The sequence below is a fragment of the Phalangium opilio genome, unplaced genomic scaffold (genome assembly GCF_054372755.1).
Source record: "Phalangium opilio isolate 3A_F unplaced genomic scaffold, DU_Popi_V2 ptg000041l_1, whole genome shotgun sequence".
NCBI lineage: Eukaryota > Metazoa > Arthropoda > Arachnida > Opiliones > Phalangiidae > Phalangium > Phalangium opilio.
In genome coordinates this window covers 925,703-944,018 of record NW_028324165.1, presented here as the reverse complement: position 1 = coordinate 944,018, position 18,316 = coordinate 925,703, and the positions used below count along the sequence as shown (strand labels likewise).

At 32.0% G+C, this 18,316-nt stretch overlaps 2 protein-coding genes and 2 long non-coding RNA genes across 4 annotated transcripts; 2 read left to right on the top strand and 2 right to left on the bottom strand.

Moving 5' to 3' along the window:
* Nucleotides 1–5,159: 5,159 nt before the first annotated feature.
* LOC149679188 (uncharacterized) lies at nucleotides 5,160–6,097 on the bottom strand. Its single transcript, XR_016365694.1, has 2 exons — nucleotides 5,317–6,097; nucleotides 5,160–5,197 (listed from the first exon to the last, which is right to left on the bottom strand). It is a non-coding gene; the product is annotated as an uncharacterized LOC149679188 (long non-coding RNA).
* A 62-nt stretch (nucleotides 6,098–6,159) lies between these two features.
* LOC149679187 (uncharacterized) lies at nucleotides 6,160–7,543 on the top strand. Its single transcript, XR_016365693.1, has 2 exons — nucleotides 6,160–7,386; nucleotides 7,506–7,543. It is a non-coding gene; the product is annotated as an uncharacterized LOC149679187 (long non-coding RNA).
* A 4,814-nt stretch (nucleotides 7,544–12,357) lies between these two features.
* Nucleotides 12,358–17,392, top strand: LOC149679185 (uncharacterized). The gene is made up of 2 exons (XM_089834856.1): nucleotides 12,358–12,699; nucleotides 12,993–17,392. The coding sequence occupies exons 1-2, from the start codon at nucleotides 12,358–12,360 to the stop codon at nucleotides 13,059–13,061; spliced, it is 411 nt and encodes a 136-aa protein (XP_089690982.1). The 3' UTR covers nucleotides 13,062–17,392.
* On the bottom strand, nucleotides 13,803–16,273 carry LOC149679186 (uncharacterized). Its single transcript, XM_089834839.1, has 11 exons — nucleotides 16,259–16,273; nucleotides 16,098–16,178; nucleotides 15,687–16,026; nucleotides 15,491–15,604; nucleotides 15,137–15,413; nucleotides 14,993–15,069; nucleotides 14,744–14,851; nucleotides 14,481–14,677; nucleotides 14,336–14,404; nucleotides 14,180–14,275; nucleotides 13,803–14,118 (listed from the first exon to the last, which is right to left on the bottom strand). The coding sequence occupies exons 3-11, from the start codon at nucleotides 15,969–15,971 to the stop codon at nucleotides 13,845–13,847; spliced, it is 1,497 nt and encodes a 498-aa protein (XP_089690965.1). The 5' UTR covers nucleotides 15,972–16,026; nucleotides 16,098–16,178; nucleotides 16,259–16,273; the 3' UTR covers nucleotides 13,803–13,844.
* Nucleotides 17,393–18,316: the final 924 nt, after the last annotated feature.

Sequence of the window (18,316 nt, the reverse complement as noted above, 5' to 3'; positions counted from 1 at the left end):
TTTTAAAATTAAATCGGAGGGGGGTCAGTGATCCACTTGACCACTAATAAAATTCAAGGGTAACCAGAGTCCAGACGTTATCTCAACTATTTTAATTATCCACTAAGTGGATTCCACTTCTTCATTTTAGCACACGACGCGTCCTGGTCAATGGTCATGGAATAAGACAGGTTTACAAGTCCAAAACCAGTTTATTAATTGGTCGGACCAGTTTATTTATTCCAAAACTTGGGGTCAGTGGTCCCAGGGACCATTTTATTAATTATGGTTTTTGGAAAAAATAGACGGTGGGACCAGTTTATTAAGTTCGGGGTTCCTTATTAGAATTTTTCTAGCTCAACACATTTTCTACCAATTCTACTCATAGGTAGTTAGTACTCCTTGGCTACAACTTCCCTACAAAAGTTTTGTAGTCTATACTCTATTGACTATCGATCTTGTCTAGTAGGGCCGTGCAGAGTATTCGTTACTATTTGGTCGGACCAAATAATTTGGTCAAAATTGACGTTTACTATTCGCACCGACGAATCGAATAATGATTTTCAAAATTCTAGAATACCAAATAATGAGCTTCGAAAAACCGACTATTCTATAGCGGATAAAACCACGAGAAAATGAATGTTTTTAACAGTCTATTGGCCAAATTATTTGGTATTCGCAACCAGTTTTTTAATTTTTCTGTTGATTTTGTGAATTTGAGGGCGCTGTCATAGAGATAGAAACATAAATGTTATGCTCCTATCCCTATGGGCGCTGTGATAGTGTCCGCTGGACCGTGGCCTCATAGATGACGCGACCTGGCAGACACAGCCTTAAAATTCTGACGTGGCTACTGTTATTAAAAGTATTACCCGCGTTCACCGAGTCGCGTGATCTAGGAGGCTATAGCTGGAACCAGCCACTCAGTCTTTAGAAGTTCATAGACAAGAATAAATCATTAAAGGTTTTAACTTAAAGGGTACTGGTTATTATCAACTTCTCGCTGCGGAGCTAACTATTGAACTTCCTAATAATATGTCACTATAGTATACCTATTAAAAAATATAGTATCATGGAAGAGGTCATACATTGCAAAGCGAGTAGGGATATATTGACAACTAACCTAATTTTGATTAAAATAAAACATATGATTCGTTCAAAAATAAGTTTTCAGCCGTTCAAAAGTACCGTTCCGTGTCCCATTATTTATAAATTTGAAATTTGGTAGAATAGTTTTATAGAAATTTAAATTTGGTCGAATTTTTGAACTTCACACTATTTGGTCAAATTATTTGGTCATTTTCCTATTCCGAGCCGAGAGATGGCTCCCAAAAACACTACTATTTGGTATTCGACGAATACCTTAAAAAGTACTATTCGCACAGCCCTATTGTCTAGCGTCTATACTCACAGGATTTTGATCTGGCTTACTGATAGCGAAAGAACATATTGCCACCGAATTTATGTAAAATGCAATAAGGAAAAAGGATAGTTCAGAAAAGGATTAAGAACTTCAAATATCATTAGACATGTTGATTGATATTTAGTGGCAACTAGTTGAAAAATTGTGATAAGAAATGAAAGTTAACTGTTACGGATTGTTATATGCTACCTTTTCCTACAGTAAAAAATTCAAAATCAATTAGAATTTTCAGCTTCTTTACTTTTGTGTCTTTGCGTGCTTATTATTCTCACCATTTTAGAAATTTAATTTATAGTGGGACCGGTAAAATAATAATTAATGCGAGGGTAACTGGTCCCAAGGACCAGTTTACTAATTCCAACATGAGGGGTCGCTGGTATCGAGCACCACTTACAAAATTCACCTTATTTCCAACCCTGTCATGGACCATTTATTCCAGACCAGGGGTGGCAGGCCCAATGTCCAGTTTTAAAAAATCATTATTTCCCATTCCCACCCTGTACTCCCAACTTCCCAAGGACTAGTTTAAAAAATATCCTTATTTCCCAGACTGATTGGTTAGGAAAAAGCTGTCTGCTAGACGTTCCCTTCTTTTGGCGTTTGTACTTTGTAGTGATTAGTGAATTCCTTTGTTACGGTAACGGTTCCTCCTTTAAAGGCTTTAATGTATTTTTATTGATTATTAAAAAGAGTATCTATATACAAGAAAAGCTCTTAATAAAAGTTGAAGCTTTTTCTCTTTTTTAACCCCAAAAACAGAACAGTCAACAGTGTGAGTAACTGTGAAACCAAAACAATGTTAATATAAGCCTTGCCTGGTAAGAATGTATATTAAACTGAGGGGAAACGCCGGCCGCCACTTTTTTACAGAATTACAGAAAGTGCCTACAAGTGCCCTCAGTAGGAAAACTACTATAGCAGTAGTTTTATAGAAAAAGACTTATATATAAGTTAATTACCGGTGAAACTGGTTCAAAATTGCATATATATAATAAGTAAACTATGATCTATATTATAAACCATTTTAAAACTTAATTCCGAACTAATTTACTTAAATTTAAGGGTGACTACAACTTACTATTTTACAGAAAATGCTTATATTTAAGTTAATTACGGGTCAAATTAGTTCAAATTTACTATACATAATCAGAAACGTGTTTGGTTTAATATACACTACTTAAATAGTTAATAACTAGCTATTATCTCACTTAAATTCGGGGTGTCTACAACACACTATTTTACAGAAAATGCTTATATTTAAGTTAATTACGGGTCAAATTAATTCAAATTTACTATACATAATCAGAAACGTGTTTGGTTTAATATACACTACTTAAATAGTTAATAACTAGCTATTTTCTCACTTAAATTCAGGGTGTCTACAACACACTATTTTACAGAAAATGAATTATTTAAGTTAATTACGGGTCAAATTAATTCAAATTTACTATACATAATCAGAAACGTGTTTGGTTTAATATACACTACTTAAATAGTTAATAACTAGCTATTTTCTCACTTAAATTCGGGGTGTCTACAACACACTATTTTACAGATTCATGGGTGCCTCCAAATATACTATTTTACAGAAAATGCTTATATTTAAGTTAATTACCGATCAAATTAATTCAAATTACCTACATCTACTAAGAATATTACGCTCTATAATATAAACGCGTTTAAAAATTTATTTCTACCAAATATACTTAAATTTAAGGGTGCATACAGATTTTGTACTCGGGAAAAGATGACTTACAGGAGGCACTATTTTACAGAAAATGCGATTATTTAAGTTAATTACGGGTCAAATTAATTCAAATTACCTACATCTACTAAGAATATTACGCTCTATAATATAAACGCGTTTAAAAATTAATTTCTATCAAATATAGTTAAATTAAAGGGTGCATACAGATTTTGTACTCGGGAAAAGATGACTTACAGAAGCCACTATTTTACAGAAAATGCGATTATTTAAGTTAATTACGGGTGAAATTAATTCAAATTACCTACATCTACTAAGAATATTACGCTCTATAATATAAACGCGTTTAAAAATTAATTTCTATCAAATATACTTAAATTTAAGGGTGCATACAGATTTTGTACTCGGGAAAAGATGACTTACAGGAGGCACTATTTTACAGAAAATGCGATTATTTAAGTTAATTACGGGTCAAATTAATTCAAATTTACTATACATAATCAGAAACGTGTTTGGTTTAATATACACTTCTTAAATAGTTAATAACTAGCTATTATCTCACTTAAATTCAGGGTGTCTACAACACACTATTTTACAGATTCATGGGTGCCTCCAAATATACTATTTTACAGAAAATGCTTATATTTAAGTTAATTACCGATAAAATTAATTCAAATTACCTACATCTACTAAGAATATTACGCTCTATAATATAAACGCGTTTAAAAATTTATTTCTACCAAATATACTTAAATTTAAGGGTGCATACAGATTTTGTACTTGGGAAAAGATGACTTACAGGAGGCACTATTTTACAGAAAATGCTTATATTTAAGTTAATTACGGGTCAAATTAATTCAAATTTACTATACATGATCAGAAACGTGTTTGGTTTAATATACACTACTTAAATAGTTAATAACTAGCTATTTTCTCACTTAAATTCAGGGTGTCTACAACACACTATTTTACAGAAAATGAATTATTTAAGTTAATTACGGGTCAAATTAATTCAAATTTACTATACATAATCAGAAATGTGTTTGGTTTAATATACACTACTTAAATAGTTAATAACTAGCTATTATCTCACTTAAATTCGGGGTGTCTACAACACACTATTTTACAGAAAATGCTTATATTTAAGTTAATTACGGGTCAAATTAATTCAAATTTACTATACATAATCAGAAACGTGTTTGGTTTAATATACACTACTTAAATAGTTAATAACTAGCTATTTTCTCACTTAAATTCAGGGTGTCTACAACACACTATTTTACAGAAAATGAATTATTTAAGTTAATTACGGGTCAAATTAATTCAAATTTACTATACATAATCAGAAATGTGTTTGGTTTAATATACACTACTTAAATAGTTAATAACTAGCTATTATCTCACTTAAATTCGGGGTGTCTACAACACACTATTTTACAGAAAATGCTTATATTTAAGTTAATTACGGGTCAAATTAATTCAAATTTACTATACATAATCAGAAACGTGTTTGGTTTAATATACACTACTTAAATAGTTAATAACTAGCTATTTTCTCACTTAAATTCAGGGTGTCTACAACACACTATTTTACAGAAAATGAATTATTTAAGTTAATTACGGGTCAAATTAATTCAAATTTACTATACATAATCAGAAACGTGTTTGGTTTAATATGCACTACTTAAATAGTTAATAACTAGCTATTTTCTCACTTAAATTCAGGGTGCCTACAACACATTATTTTACAGATTCATGGGTGCCTCCAAATGTACTATTTTACAGAAAATGCGATTATTTAAGTTAATTACGAGTAGTAATCATACTTAAACTGAGGAAGGCAACAAGACTTTCGTAATCTTGTCTACTGGGGTAAGAATTTCACCAAAATGTGAATATTTAAGTTAATTAAGTATGAAATTAAATCTAACTTGGATTATAATGCTATTTGAGTGTGATGTTCAAATTAAACACTATAAAAAGTAAATTGTGCCAATTAAACTTACGGTAAGGGTGCCTTCAAAATATTGCTAAAGGAAAACCACGGCCACAGCGGTTTGAACTGTCCAAAATGCTTTTATTTAACATAACTATTAAAGTAATGAAATTTAATTTGTTAATGTGTCATATGAATGTGGTGCTCAATTTAAACGCAATTTAATGTTAATTGCGAGCAATTATTCTCAAATATAAGTTGCCTACAACTTACATAATACAATTTTACATAACCTGGGTGCCTACGAGACACAATTTTACCAAAACGCTTTCATTTAACTTAATTTTGGATGGAATTCGATCTAAGTTGGTACATATACATTTGAGGTTGCGCTGATTTATTTAAACGCGACTTAAAATTAATTCTGTGCAATTATTTTCAAATAAATGGTGCCTACAACTTTTGAATTTTACATAACCTGCGTGCCTACAAGACACTATTTTACCAATACGCTTTCATTTCACTTAATTTGGATGGAATTCAATCTAAGTTGGTACATATACATTTATGATTGCGCTGATTAATTTAAACGCGATTTAAAGTTAATTCTGAGCAATTATTCTCAAATATAAGTGGCCTACAAATTTTGAATTTTACATAACCTGGGTGTCTACAACTTTTGAATTTAACATAACCTGGGTGCCTACAAGACACTATTTTATCAGAACGCTTTCATTTAACTTAATTTTGGATGGAATTCAATCTAAGTTGGTACATATATATTTGAGATTGCGACGATTAATTTAAAGGCAACACAGTTTCTCGATGCAACTACCCTTTTTGAAACACTCTGTATAAATTAACGGAATAATTTTTGTAAGTTTTGTTAATGGTTTTGATGTTATTTTATCAATTTAAAACAACAGCACTCTTCCGTTTTGAACCATTAAATTATTAAATAACAAAAGAATTAACACAACAGTTATCCAGGAAAAAATTGGTGTGATGGGTTATATTGGAGAAATTTGATCACATTAAAATTTATTAAATATGACGCAAAACAATAGGACTAGGGCGCATACTAGACCCAAAAGCTATCATCTGTGTGGGCTAGTTATTTTTGGATTACATGATATGGGGTATACAAGTTACTAGTACCCCTAGCACGTGACGTGATTTATTAAATGCCCCTCGACAACTATGCGTTTTACAAAGCGCCATAGACAATACACCCTTTCGACGGGAAAAGGGGGTAGGCAACCCTAAGTATCCGGAGATACAAGAGAGTTGCTCTATTGCTGTGTTTGTGCACTCTCAGATCCAAAACACCCACAGCGGTGGGGCTAAAAAGCGAGATGGAAGGCAGAGTTTTACCCCGCGCCTTTCCCTCTTAGACTCGTAACTTGTAAAACGCATAGTTGTCGAGGGGCCATTAATAAATCACGTCACGTGCTAGGGGTACTAGAAACTTGTATACCCCATATCATGTAATCCAAAAATAATTAGCCCACACAGATGATAGCTTTTGGGTCTAGTAAGCGCCCTAGTCCTATTGCTTTGCGTCATATTTAATAAATTTTAATGTGATCAAATTTCTCCAATATAACCCATCACACCAATTTTTTCCTGGATAACTGTTGTGTTAATTCTTTTGTTATTTAATAATTTAATGGTTCAAAACGGAGGAGTGCTGTTGTTTTAAATTGCTAAAATAACATCAAAACCATTAACAAAACTTACAAATATTATTCCGTTAATTTATACAGAGTGTTTCAAAAAGGGTAGTTGCATCGAGAAACTGTGTTGCCTTTAAATTAATCGTCGCAATCTCAAATATATATGTACCAACTTAGATTGAATTCCATCCAAAATTAAGTTAAATGAAAGCGTTCTGATAAAATAGTGTCTTGTAGGCACCCAGGTTATGTTAAATTCAAAAGTTGTAGACACCCAGGTTATGTAAAATTCAAAATTTGTAGGCCACTTATATTTGAGAATAATTGCTCAGAATTAACTTTAAATCGCGTTTAAATTAATCAGCGCAATCATAAATGTATATGTACCAACTTAGATTGAATTCCATCCAAATTAAGTGAAATGAAAGCGTATTGGTAAAATAGTGTCTTGTAGGCACGCAGGTTATGTAAAATTCAAAAGTTGTAGGCACCATTTATTTGAAAATAATTGCACAGAATTAATTTTAAGTCGCGTTTAAATAAATCAGCGCAACCTCAAATGTATATGTACCAACTTAGATCGAATTCCATCCAAAATTAAGTTAAATGAAAGCGTTTTGGTAAAATTGTGTCTCGTAGGCACCCAGGTTATGTAAAATTGTATTATGTAAGTTGTAGGCAACTTATATTTGAGAATAATTGCTCGCAATTAACATTAAATTGCGTTTAAATTGAGCACCACATTCATATGACACATTAACAAATTAAATTTCATTACTTTAATAGTTATGTTAAATAAAAGCATTTTGGACAGTTCAAACCGCTGTGGCCGTGGTTTTCCTTTAGCAATATTTTGAAGGCACCCTTACCGTAAGTTTAATTGGCACAATTTACTTTTTATAGTGTTTAATTTGAACATCACACTCAAATAGCATTATAATCCAAGTTAGATTTAATTTCATACTTAATTAACTTAAATATTCACATTTTGGTGAAATTCTTACCCCAGTAGACAAGATTACGAAAGTCTTGTTGCCTTCCTCAGTTTAAGTATGATTACTACTCGTAATTAAATTAAATAATCGCATTTTCTGTAAAATAGTACATTTGGAGGCACCCATGAATCTGTAAAATAATGTGTTGTAGGCACCCTGAATTTAAGTGAGAAAATAGCTAGTTATTAACTATTTAAGTAGTGCATATTAAACCAAACACGTTTCTGATTATGTATAGTAAATTTGAATTAATTTGACCCGTAATTAACTTAAATAATTCATTTTCTGTAAAATAGTGTGTTGTAGACACCCTGAATTTAAGTGAGAAAATAGCTAGTTATTAACTATTTAAGTAGTGTATATTAAACCAAACACGTTTCTGATTATGTATAGTAAATTTGAATTAATTTGACCCGTAATTAACTTAAATATAAGCATTTTCTGTAAAATAGTGTGTTGTAGACACCCCGAATTTAAGTGAGATAATAGCTAGTTATTAACTATTTAAGTAGTGTATATTAAACCAAACACATTTCTGATTATGTATAGTAAATTTGAATTAATTTGACCCGTAATTAACTTAAATAATTCATTTTCTGTAAAATAGTGTGTTGTAGACACCCTGAATTTAAGTGAGAAAATAGCTAGTTATTAACTATTTAAGTAGTGTATATTAAACCAAACACGTTTCTGATTATGTATAGTAAATTTGAATTAATTTGACCCGTAATTAACTTAAATATAAGCATTTTCTGTAAAATAGTGTGTTGTAGACACCCCGAATTTAAGTGAGATAATAGCTAGTTATTAACTATTTAAGTAGTGTATATTAAACCAAACACATTTCTGATTATGTATAGTAAATTTGAATTAATTTGACCCGTAATTAACTTAAATATAAGCATTTTCTGTAAAATAGTGTGTTGTAGACACCCCGAATTTAAGTGAGATAATAGCTAGTTATTAACTATTTAAGTAGTGCATATTAAACCAAACACATTTCTGATTATGTATAGTAAATTTGAATTAATTTGACCCGTAATTAACTTAAATAATTCATTTTCTGTAAAATAGTGTGTTGTAGACACCCTGAATTTAAGTGAGAAAATAGCTAGTTATTAACTATTTAAGTAGTGTATATTAAACCAAACACGTTTCTGATCATGTATAGTAAATTTGAATTAATTTGACCCGTAATTAACTTAAATATAAGCATTTTCTGTAAAATAGTGCCTCCTGTAAGTCATCTTTTCCCAAGTACAAAATCTGTATGCACCCTTAAATTTAAGTATATTTGGTAGAAATAAATTTTTAAACGCGTTTATATTATAGAGCGTAATATTCTTAGTAGATGTAGGTAATTTGAATTAATTTTATCGGTAATTAACTTAAATATAAGCATTTTCTGTAAAATAGTATATTTGGAGGCACCCATGAATCTGTAAAATAGTGTGTTGTAGACACCCTGAATTTAAGTGAGATAATAGCTAGTTATTAACTATTTAAGAAGTGTATATTAAACCAAACACGTTTCTGATTATGTATAGTAAATTTGAATTAATTTGACCCGTAATTAACTTAAATAATCGCATTTTCTGTAAAATAGTGCCTCCTGTAAGTCATCTTTTCCCGAGTACAAAATCTGTATGCACCCTTAAATTTAAGTATATTTGATAGAAATTAATTTTTAAACGCGTTTATATTATAGAGCGTAATATTCTTAGTAGATGTAGGTAATTTGAATTAATTTCACCCGTAATTAACTTAAATAATCGCATTTTCTGTAAAATAGTGGCTTCTGTAAGTCATCTTTTCCCGAGTACAAAATCTGTATGCACCCTTTAATTTAACTATATTTGATAGAAATTAATTTTTAAACGCGTTTATATTATAGAGCGTAATATTCTTAGTAGATGTAGGTAATTTGAATTAATTTGACCCGTAATTAACTTAAATAATCGCATTTTCTGTAAAATAGTGCCTCCTGTAAGTCATCTTTTCCCGAGTACAAAATCTGTATGCACCCTTAAATTTAAGTATATTTGGTAGAAATAAATTTTTAAACGCGTTTATATTATAGAGCGTAATATTCTTAGTAGATGTAGCTAATTTGAATTAATTTGATCGGTAATTAACTTAAATATAAGCATTTTCTGTAAAATAGTATATTTGGAGGGGTATGGTCCCATTTCTCCCAATTCTGTGTTTCCCAAAATACATTTTTATCCCAAACTTTCCGATTCCCAGTTCTCCCAATCTTATATTTCCCAATCGGAATTTTTATCCCAACCTATTCAATTCTCATTTCTCCCAATCGAATGGTTTCGTCTAATATTTTATGCTGCAAAGGGTTGCTTTCAAAACGACTTTTGATTATTTTTAATGCGAATAGGTTAGGTTAGGTTAGGTTAGGCTATGTTATGTTAGGTTAAGTTTGGTTTGGTTAGGTTAGGCTATGTTATGTTAGGTTAAGTTTGGTTTGGTTAGGTTAGGTTAGGTTAGGTTAAATAATTTTCCGACCAATTAATGTGAAGTGTTATTCTAAATGTATTATATTTTTCTGCTAGATCCACGAGAAAGTTCGTGTTTTATAAATCATTTATTTATGGTACGCCTTTTCCAAAATATTAATGTTTAACTTCATTGACTTCTCAAATAATATGCCTTTTCCAAAACATTACTGTTATGTTAGGTTAAATTTGGGTTGGTTAGGTTAGTAATATTTTATAAATCATTTAACTATGGTACGAATTTTCCAAAATATTGATGTTTAGCTTCATTGACTTCTCAAATAATTTGCCTTTTCCAAAACATTACTGTTATGTTATGTTAGGTTAGGTTTGGTTAATAATATTTTATAAATCATTTAGCTATGGTACGCCTTTTCCAAAATATTGATGTTTAGCTTCATTGACTTCTCAAATAATATGCCTTTTCCAAAACGTTACTGTTATGTTATGTTAGGTTAGGTTTGGTTAATAATATTTTATAAATCATTTAGCTATGGTACGCCTTTTCTAAAAAATTGATGTTTAGCTTCATTGACTTCTCAAATAATATGCCTTTTCCAAAACATTACTGTTATGTTATGTTAGGTTAGGTTTGGTTTGGTTAGGAGGACGTCTCTTCCTCTTTGGAGCGGTTATACACTTCAAGTAAGTGTATCCCTTATGAAATGAAAAAATAAATAAATAAAACCATCAAATTCTACTCTATTTGAGTCTTTTTGGGTATGCAATATTGGGTTAATTAGAATGGGAGAACTGGGAATTGGGTTGAATGCTGTTTGGGTAAATGGGAATTGGGTGTTTTAAATTGGGTGAAATGGGGGGTAACCTGTTCGACCACCAAACAGAAAATACAAGATTCAGGAGGAAAGAATAAAACAACTAAAAAGGGAACTGGATGCGGGGAGAAAAACGCCATTTGAATATCTAGAAACCATAAAATGGAAATTCAAACTAAACTGAATATGTAAAACATATCATTGTTAATAAAACAAAAAAATTCTCTTTGAATTTATTAACATTTGTTTTATGCTGAATTGGGAGAAAAGAAATTGGGGGAAAAGACATAGTGTTGGGTCAAATGGGATTGGGAAATATGGGAATTGGGAGAATCGGTTTGGGTTAAATGGGAGTAAATCATTTGGAGGCACCCATGAATCTGTAAAATAGTGTGTTGTAGACACCCCGAATTTAAGTGAGAAAATAGCTAGTTATTAACTATTTAAGTAGTGTATATTAAACCAAACACGTTTCTGATTATGTATAGTAAATTTGAATTAATTTGACCCGTAATTAACTTAAATAATTCATTTTCTGTAAAATAGTGTGTTGTAGACACCCTGAATTTAAGTGAGAAAATAGCTAGTTATTAACTATTTAAGTAGTGTATATTAAACCAAACACGTTTCTGATTATGTATAGTAAATTTGAACTAATTTGACCCGTAGTTAACTTAAATATAAGCATTTTCTGTAAAATAGTAAGTTGTAGTCGCCCTTAAATTTAAGTAAATTAGTTCGGAATTAAGTTTTAAAATGGTTTATAATATAGATCATAGTTTACTTATTATATATATATATGCAATTTTGAACCAGTTTCACCGGTAATTAACTTAAATATAAGTCTTTTTCTATAAAACTACTGCTATAGTAGTTTTCCTACTGAGGGCACTTGTAGGCACTTTCGGTAATTCTGTAAAAAAGTGTGGCCCGAAACGCCCTTTTTAACACTAAATCTTTGTTTATGGCCATACTTTTTATTATTATTAAAATGTTACGTATTTTATCATAACAGGAAAACTGTACAAAGTATGATGGAATTTGTTAAAGGGCTCCTTCGGACCCTTAGACACATGGCCCCGCGGATTTCCGAGCCCTCTTCTAGCTACGAGGGGAGTGAATAGAAAGTATCCCCCTTTTTTTAAGGTAACTACTTTTTGTGGAAATGGGGCACAATTTCTTGAAGCCGTGAGTTGGCTGCTATGATCGCCATCTATTGCTTAAATAAATTATAGCTTCTCTAGTTTTGAGTCTGCCTCGTGTTTTTTTTTTATTCCAAGATTTTAAGCCTTGGCGTAACTAGCTTAGGGTTAATTGAGTTAGTGAGTACTTTCAATACTTTGTACTGTTGATCAAAATGCCTTGTTCTTGTAGAACCAATTGCTTAAGCAATAAAAATAGAAACGTTTGCCAATGCCGAACGGAAAACTTAAAATGCTCAAGTTTATGTACTTGTGGTGAGAAATTGGAGTGCTGTAATGGCAAAATCGATGTATGCGTAGGTGGTAGTGGTATGGGTAATGAGCCCCCAAGGAAAAGAATTAGAATCGGTCGCCCTAAGATAAAGAATTCGAAAATTCCCCATCATGCTGCTGCCAGTAGGCCCAAACAATATGATAATGAAGTACCCCAATCCAACAATGTAGAAGAAGCCTCTTTGATTCCTAACGACCCAACGCCTTCCATTGTAGCTAAAGAGGTATTCATTTTTTTTGGTTTTGTTTTATTTCACTCTGGAGAAAGGTAACAACTAGTTTGGTGGTGGTAAGGCTACAAATTTTAGGCTATAAATGGCCTGTCCGTTCTGTACGATAATAAGGTTGTAAGAAAATCTGCGGGACTTTAGATTTTTGAGCGTGATAGCTCACATCACTCACATCAATGATTTCCTATAAGTAACTTGTTCTGGGGTATTTAGAAGAGAATATTCAATGTTTTTACAAGATTTTATTCCATAATGTATCGATCGTAAACGTAATTCATATAATTCAGCAGAGTGAGACTCACAATCGTGTAGATCTCAAAAACCTCACAGCAGCGCAGCTCCGAATATTAATTTAAAAAATCCAAGACGATAACCCCAACATTAGGATAATCAAGTATTTGGAAACTTCAGAGGACCTTGAAGAACCATGGGAAAAAATTGTTAATCAATTAAGCGCAGATGATATTAAGCCTCCACAACCAAATCCCATCCCTAATGTTGACCCTCCACCACCTAACCCAGATGAAGGAAATGATGCCCCATGGTGTAAGTGTGGCAATTGCCAAGAGATGCCAACCCCAGAAGAGAGGAAATGTTGCTCGAGGAGAAGAAACACTGGTTGCATGACAGATAGCCCAGATTTGGAAAATTTAATTTTGAATAGAGGAGTATTGGATATCCAAATGGAAATGAGACAAAATTTAGTGCACCTTCTCCAGGAGGATGGGGATGTTAATAGAAAATACAGGCATGCTGCTTATAGGCAGTATATTTATTGGCAATGGGGTAAGCTTGGCCAAGGGAATCGGCGAGTTATACCTTCCTGTGTAGTATGGAAAATTAGAGTAAGGTATCCAAATCCAAATGGTATTTACACGGGATATAAACAAAGCCGTTATCTTTAGGGGTGGTTTTCACAAATTCATCTTTGAAAATTAAAACATTTGATTAGGTTTTCTTTCATAATTGTTTTTAACGAGTTCATTCTGTTAAAAAGTTAAGACTGTGGCTCTCTGCAAACTTTAACAAAAACCCGCAGATACATTGTATTCTCTTAGAATGGAGCTACGCCAATTAATGATTTTCAGCACCTTAACTTGAAGGCAGCGACTATATATATATATATTTTTTTTTCAAATTTACAAATTAATTTCTGGTAAAATTTTTTCTACAAATTTGGAATGCTTAGCAAGATCAGCCAGCAATTCATGTCTGGGAGGGCAAGGAACCTTAGCAATGTTCTTCCTATTCATCGTTACAGCAGGATCTTCTGGAAACATATCCAAAACATTGCGAACAACTTCGCGCGACATTGTTAGGTCCATAAGATTTCTTGCTTGCTGATGTCTTTTGGGTATTTTAACTGGGACAACAGTCCATCTCGACGTAGATTTCGAAAACTTCGACTTCATTCTGGGAAAAAAGTTATGTCAACTATAAATTGAGAAAGAAAAGTTAATTATATTAATTTTACCTAGTTGTTCCATTTTTATTAGTCGCCACTGGGCGAGAAAGGCTACTATTATGGTCAAGGACGGCCAAAATATTCCTTGCTATATATCCTTTCCACCTAAAAGTTTTTTTAATATTTAGCATATAACTTATGACAATACTAATACTATATTCTTACGGATAGTTTAGTCTTTTTGGGGCGTACTTCAACAATACGCTATGGTAAGATTCCAAAGCCCCAGTATGTCTGCAATAAGTGTTATTTCCAGATCATTATCAATTAGCTATGCTAAAATTACCAAAAAAAGTAAAAAAAAACCAACCTGAAATTCTTATAATATGGAAAATCTTTTAGGAACTGTTTGTCGCAAACGATTTTTCGCAACTCAATGAATGGCAAGGTATTGTTTTGCAGCCATGGCTTTACACGATCGTCCTCATTAATTTCCTCATGCCTACATTCACCGTAAGGAAAATTGTGCACATTTTGGACATGGTGCAAATGAGAAATCCATAGCATCTTAAGAAATTTTCAAACATTTTTAAATAATTGAAATCAAACCAAAGCTACACTTAAATCCCTCACTATCATTGTGTTAGCGTCATTTTCACAGTTCTTAGAGCACCACCAAAAATGCGTCACAAGATCATCAATCCATTCAGCAATGACTTTACACCCATTTTGTTTAGATACCTAGGCAATAAGTTTAAATGGATTTTGAGTGCCAAGTAACACAATTCTTGAAAATTCAAAATAACTAAAGATAAACACTATCTGACTCTACGGCTACAGTGTATTGACTCCAAATTATTATTCAAAATTAGATTCACATACCGCAGCAAGACGTTTTTTGAGTATTTTCGCGACGTGCCAGATGTCATGGGAGTGTTTAATATGTGGGTATTCGTTCCCTGTCATAATTTGTGATAGATATTTTAGTTCCATAATAAATCATATTATTAAATCTTGAGGTTTTACTCATAATAGCCTTGATTTGGATGTGTCCATCTGTCACTACTTCAGCTATGGTGCAATGTTGTTCCAGCTTGTTAATTAGCCTTCTGAAACACAAAGCCTCCATATTGCCGCTTTTGTTATCTGTGAGACGACAATCAGCAAACTCCACAGCTAAAATTTTTTGAGTCTCCATGTCTATTGCAGTGTACGTGCAGTGCTTTGCTGAGTACCCGGGAGAATCATTACGAGCATCGCAACAAATTATCAAACTTTCTTTTCTGGTAGCAAGCATTGACACCTTGACAAATAAAAGGTGAAACAATTAATTTTAATTTCAAATTTCCTAGTAAAACTGAATTCCTAGCTTTCACTTACTTGCTCAGAATCCCATAGCTGCATAATTGCAGGGTAACACTCATTAACCTGTTTCTCAATGATTGTTGTTGAGCCTATTGATTTAAAATCTATCAATTTGCATAAATTGTCAAACTGCAATAAGAAAAACAACCAACATCAGTAGTGTCACATTGAAATTTTAAAGTAAATATGTATATAGTCTCTGCCACAATACCTTTGAAAAGGAGCATCCCGAATATAATAATCCAGCAGCCAGTTTGAGATTCAAGTTTCCTGGCGCTGCTTCCCATTTGTCATAATGGTAATTTCTTCCCTTTTGGCATTTCCATGACACATGAAACTTAGCACCCATGAAGAATGACTTAAAGCTTAAGGTTTTACCACAACCCTCCACTCTGCAAGTTGAACCAACGGATCTTTTGATCAGTTTTTCAAGTTCCTTTACTGATGTTAGACAAAGTTTAGAGTCATCAAGTTTTGTCTCTAGAGAATTCTCCATTTCTTCCAAAGAAAAATCTAGGGATTTCCTAGAAGTAGAGCTACCAGCTGTAGCTCTATCAAAATAAAATTGAAATGAAGCAACAATTGTTTTGGCTGTAAAGTTGTAAGCAATATCAATATTTACATTGATCTAAAACTGTTGTTAGTAACGCTGCTATGTGGGGTTCCAGCAACGCTTGAAAGAGGTGATAAAGTGGTATTTACACTAAAAAGAAATTAATATTTGTAAGTAATCCCAAAAGTTTAAATTAAGGTGAATATCGCTTAAAACAATTTCAACTTTACTTTCTTCTTCTTTTTGGTGTGTCGTGCCATCACATTCCTTATCAGGGTTACTGCAATTTTCCAAAAGTTTGCGTTTTTGTTTTGGGGTTGACGACATTTTATAATTACTAGTAAATTCTCTAGTAAAAGGTTTGGTGGAAGGTAAAACTGCCCCTGCCTGAAAATTATTACAGGCATATATTATTTGAATTTATTTCGTCAAAATTCAACAGATTCTGATAGTAATGAAACTTTTGTTGTCCAGATAAGGGGGGGGGGGCTGTTCGAGGAGGTACCTGCCTAAATAGGTAAAGCGTCATAGATTTCAGGATTTTCTAGCGACTGTAGCTCAGGTTCTACACATCGCATCCCTATCTGGTTTGGTTTTTCATAATATAAAATTATTTTTCTAGGTAACCATCGAGTCGAACCCGCGCTGGTTATTTTAGTTAATTTTATATTAAATTTTGAATATGATGTCAGATGCAAAAACATGCTCGGGGAAATCATTCTCCAACAAAATTTTTTTAAATATACTTCAAAATTTCAAATTAGTGCTTCCTCGTGTAAAATTTTAATGGCAACATTTAAAAATGACCCTCAAAGAAGCAGCCTAAACGTTTCGTTTTAGATTTTCTAAATTCTAAACTATACTCTCAGGCATAGTAGAACAAGCCTTCATACGTACGAGGAAAAAATAGTGGAATAGTCTTAGAGAAATAAGCGATTATATAATTTAATAATTCCGCTCTTTTATGAGTGAAATTTTAAAAATACGCGCCTTATCATTTGTGACGCCATTGTTTCCCACTAAAAGGATTTTAGAAATTTTTAAAAAAAAATTTTTAAAGCTACAATTGGTGATGAATGTAACCGCTATTCATGCTGGATTTAAGATAGACATCTCTTCTCCTCGTCACTCCTTATATCTAATTATTTGTATAAATTTCCAAAATCCTCGATAAGGCGCGTATTTTTAAAATTTCACTCATAAAAGAGCGGAATTATTAAATGTAAAATCATTAAATGACATAAAATAGCTAGCGCGGGTTGGACTCGATGATTACCTAGAAAGAAATCCTATATTATGATCGAGGCTTTACCTTCAGATTTTCTCCAAACAAAAAGGTTCATTAAAAATGATGAAAATGTAAATCACGATAATCTTACTATTGATGGACTATCGATGCATGTTACTGGTGACATTTCTTTTTGGACTGCAATTAAAATAAAATAATTTATAATACATTATTTTATGCACAAAAAAATTTAAATCGGGCTTTATACTATGCAAAAGTGTTGCATCATTGGCGGTATCTTCAATTTCCAAGTTCACTAATGGAACAGATAGATTTGCAAAGCTTTGTTCTTCATCAGAATCATTTTTTTCAATATCACCTTCCTGTGGTAAAATTTCCTCCACAAAACTGTCATGTCCTAATTCATGAATAAGAATTTTTGGGTTACCTTCATTAAATAGACCCAAACGTTAATAAAACTCAACTAAACATTTTCATTGTAACAGATTTTGCCGATATTAGGTGTAAATTATTCTATTTTAATTCAACCATATCAATATTAAAAGAAAAATCAGATTGGCAATTTCATTGGCCATAATTGAGCCAGTTTATCACACTCTCTGGATTAAGTTGCCATTAATTGTGGAGTTGCGATTATTAGGCTTAGCTATGGCCAATGAGAGAGCAAGGCAGATTTTGATTTAAAATACAAAAATGGCTTAATTAATTTTTTATCATTTATGCCATATAACGTCAATTTTAAAATGAATTAATAATTAACGGGAATGTTTTGATGAGTTTTTAACATTTCTAGCCTAATTTGTCATTCAATATCAAATAAAATCCACTTGTTTGAACACTTCATAAAGAAAAAAAAGGAATCTTCTTGCAATTTCTTTGAGCTCAAGTGGATAAACCTCATACCTGAAATGCTAGTTACGCTGGTTTGATCCAGGGTTTCATTAACAAACTCTGTATATGAAAGAGCATATTCAATATGTTTTTTAAAAATTGTGATGTTCACAACACCCTAAAACTGAGGTTGTGATCATTAAAATAT

What these genes read in the sequence shown, in the direction of transcription:
- LOC149679186 (XM_089834839.1), bottom strand. Translation starts at nt 15,971, where the DNA reads ATGGAGAATTCTCTAGAGACAAAACTTGATGACTCTAAACTTTGTCTA. An exon ending in CGGGATGCTCCTTTTCAAAG is followed by an intron (nt 15,605 to 15,686) that starts GTATTGTGGCAG and finishes TTCTTATTGCAG; the next exon opens with TTTGACAATTTATGCAAATT. An exon ending in TCAAAAAACGTCTTGCTGCG is followed by an intron (nt 14,852 to 14,992) that starts GTATGTGAATCT and finishes CTTATTGCCTAG; the next exon opens with GTATCTAAACAAAATGGGTG.
- LOC149679185 (XM_089834856.1), top strand. Translation starts at nt 12,358, where the DNA reads ATGCCTTGTTCTTGTAGAACCAATTGCTTAAGCAATAAAAATAGAAAC. An exon ending in CTTCCATTGTAGCTAAAGAG is followed by an intron (nt 12,700 to 12,992) that starts GTATTCATTTTT and finishes CATATAATTCAG; the next exon opens with CAGAGTGAGACTCACAATCG.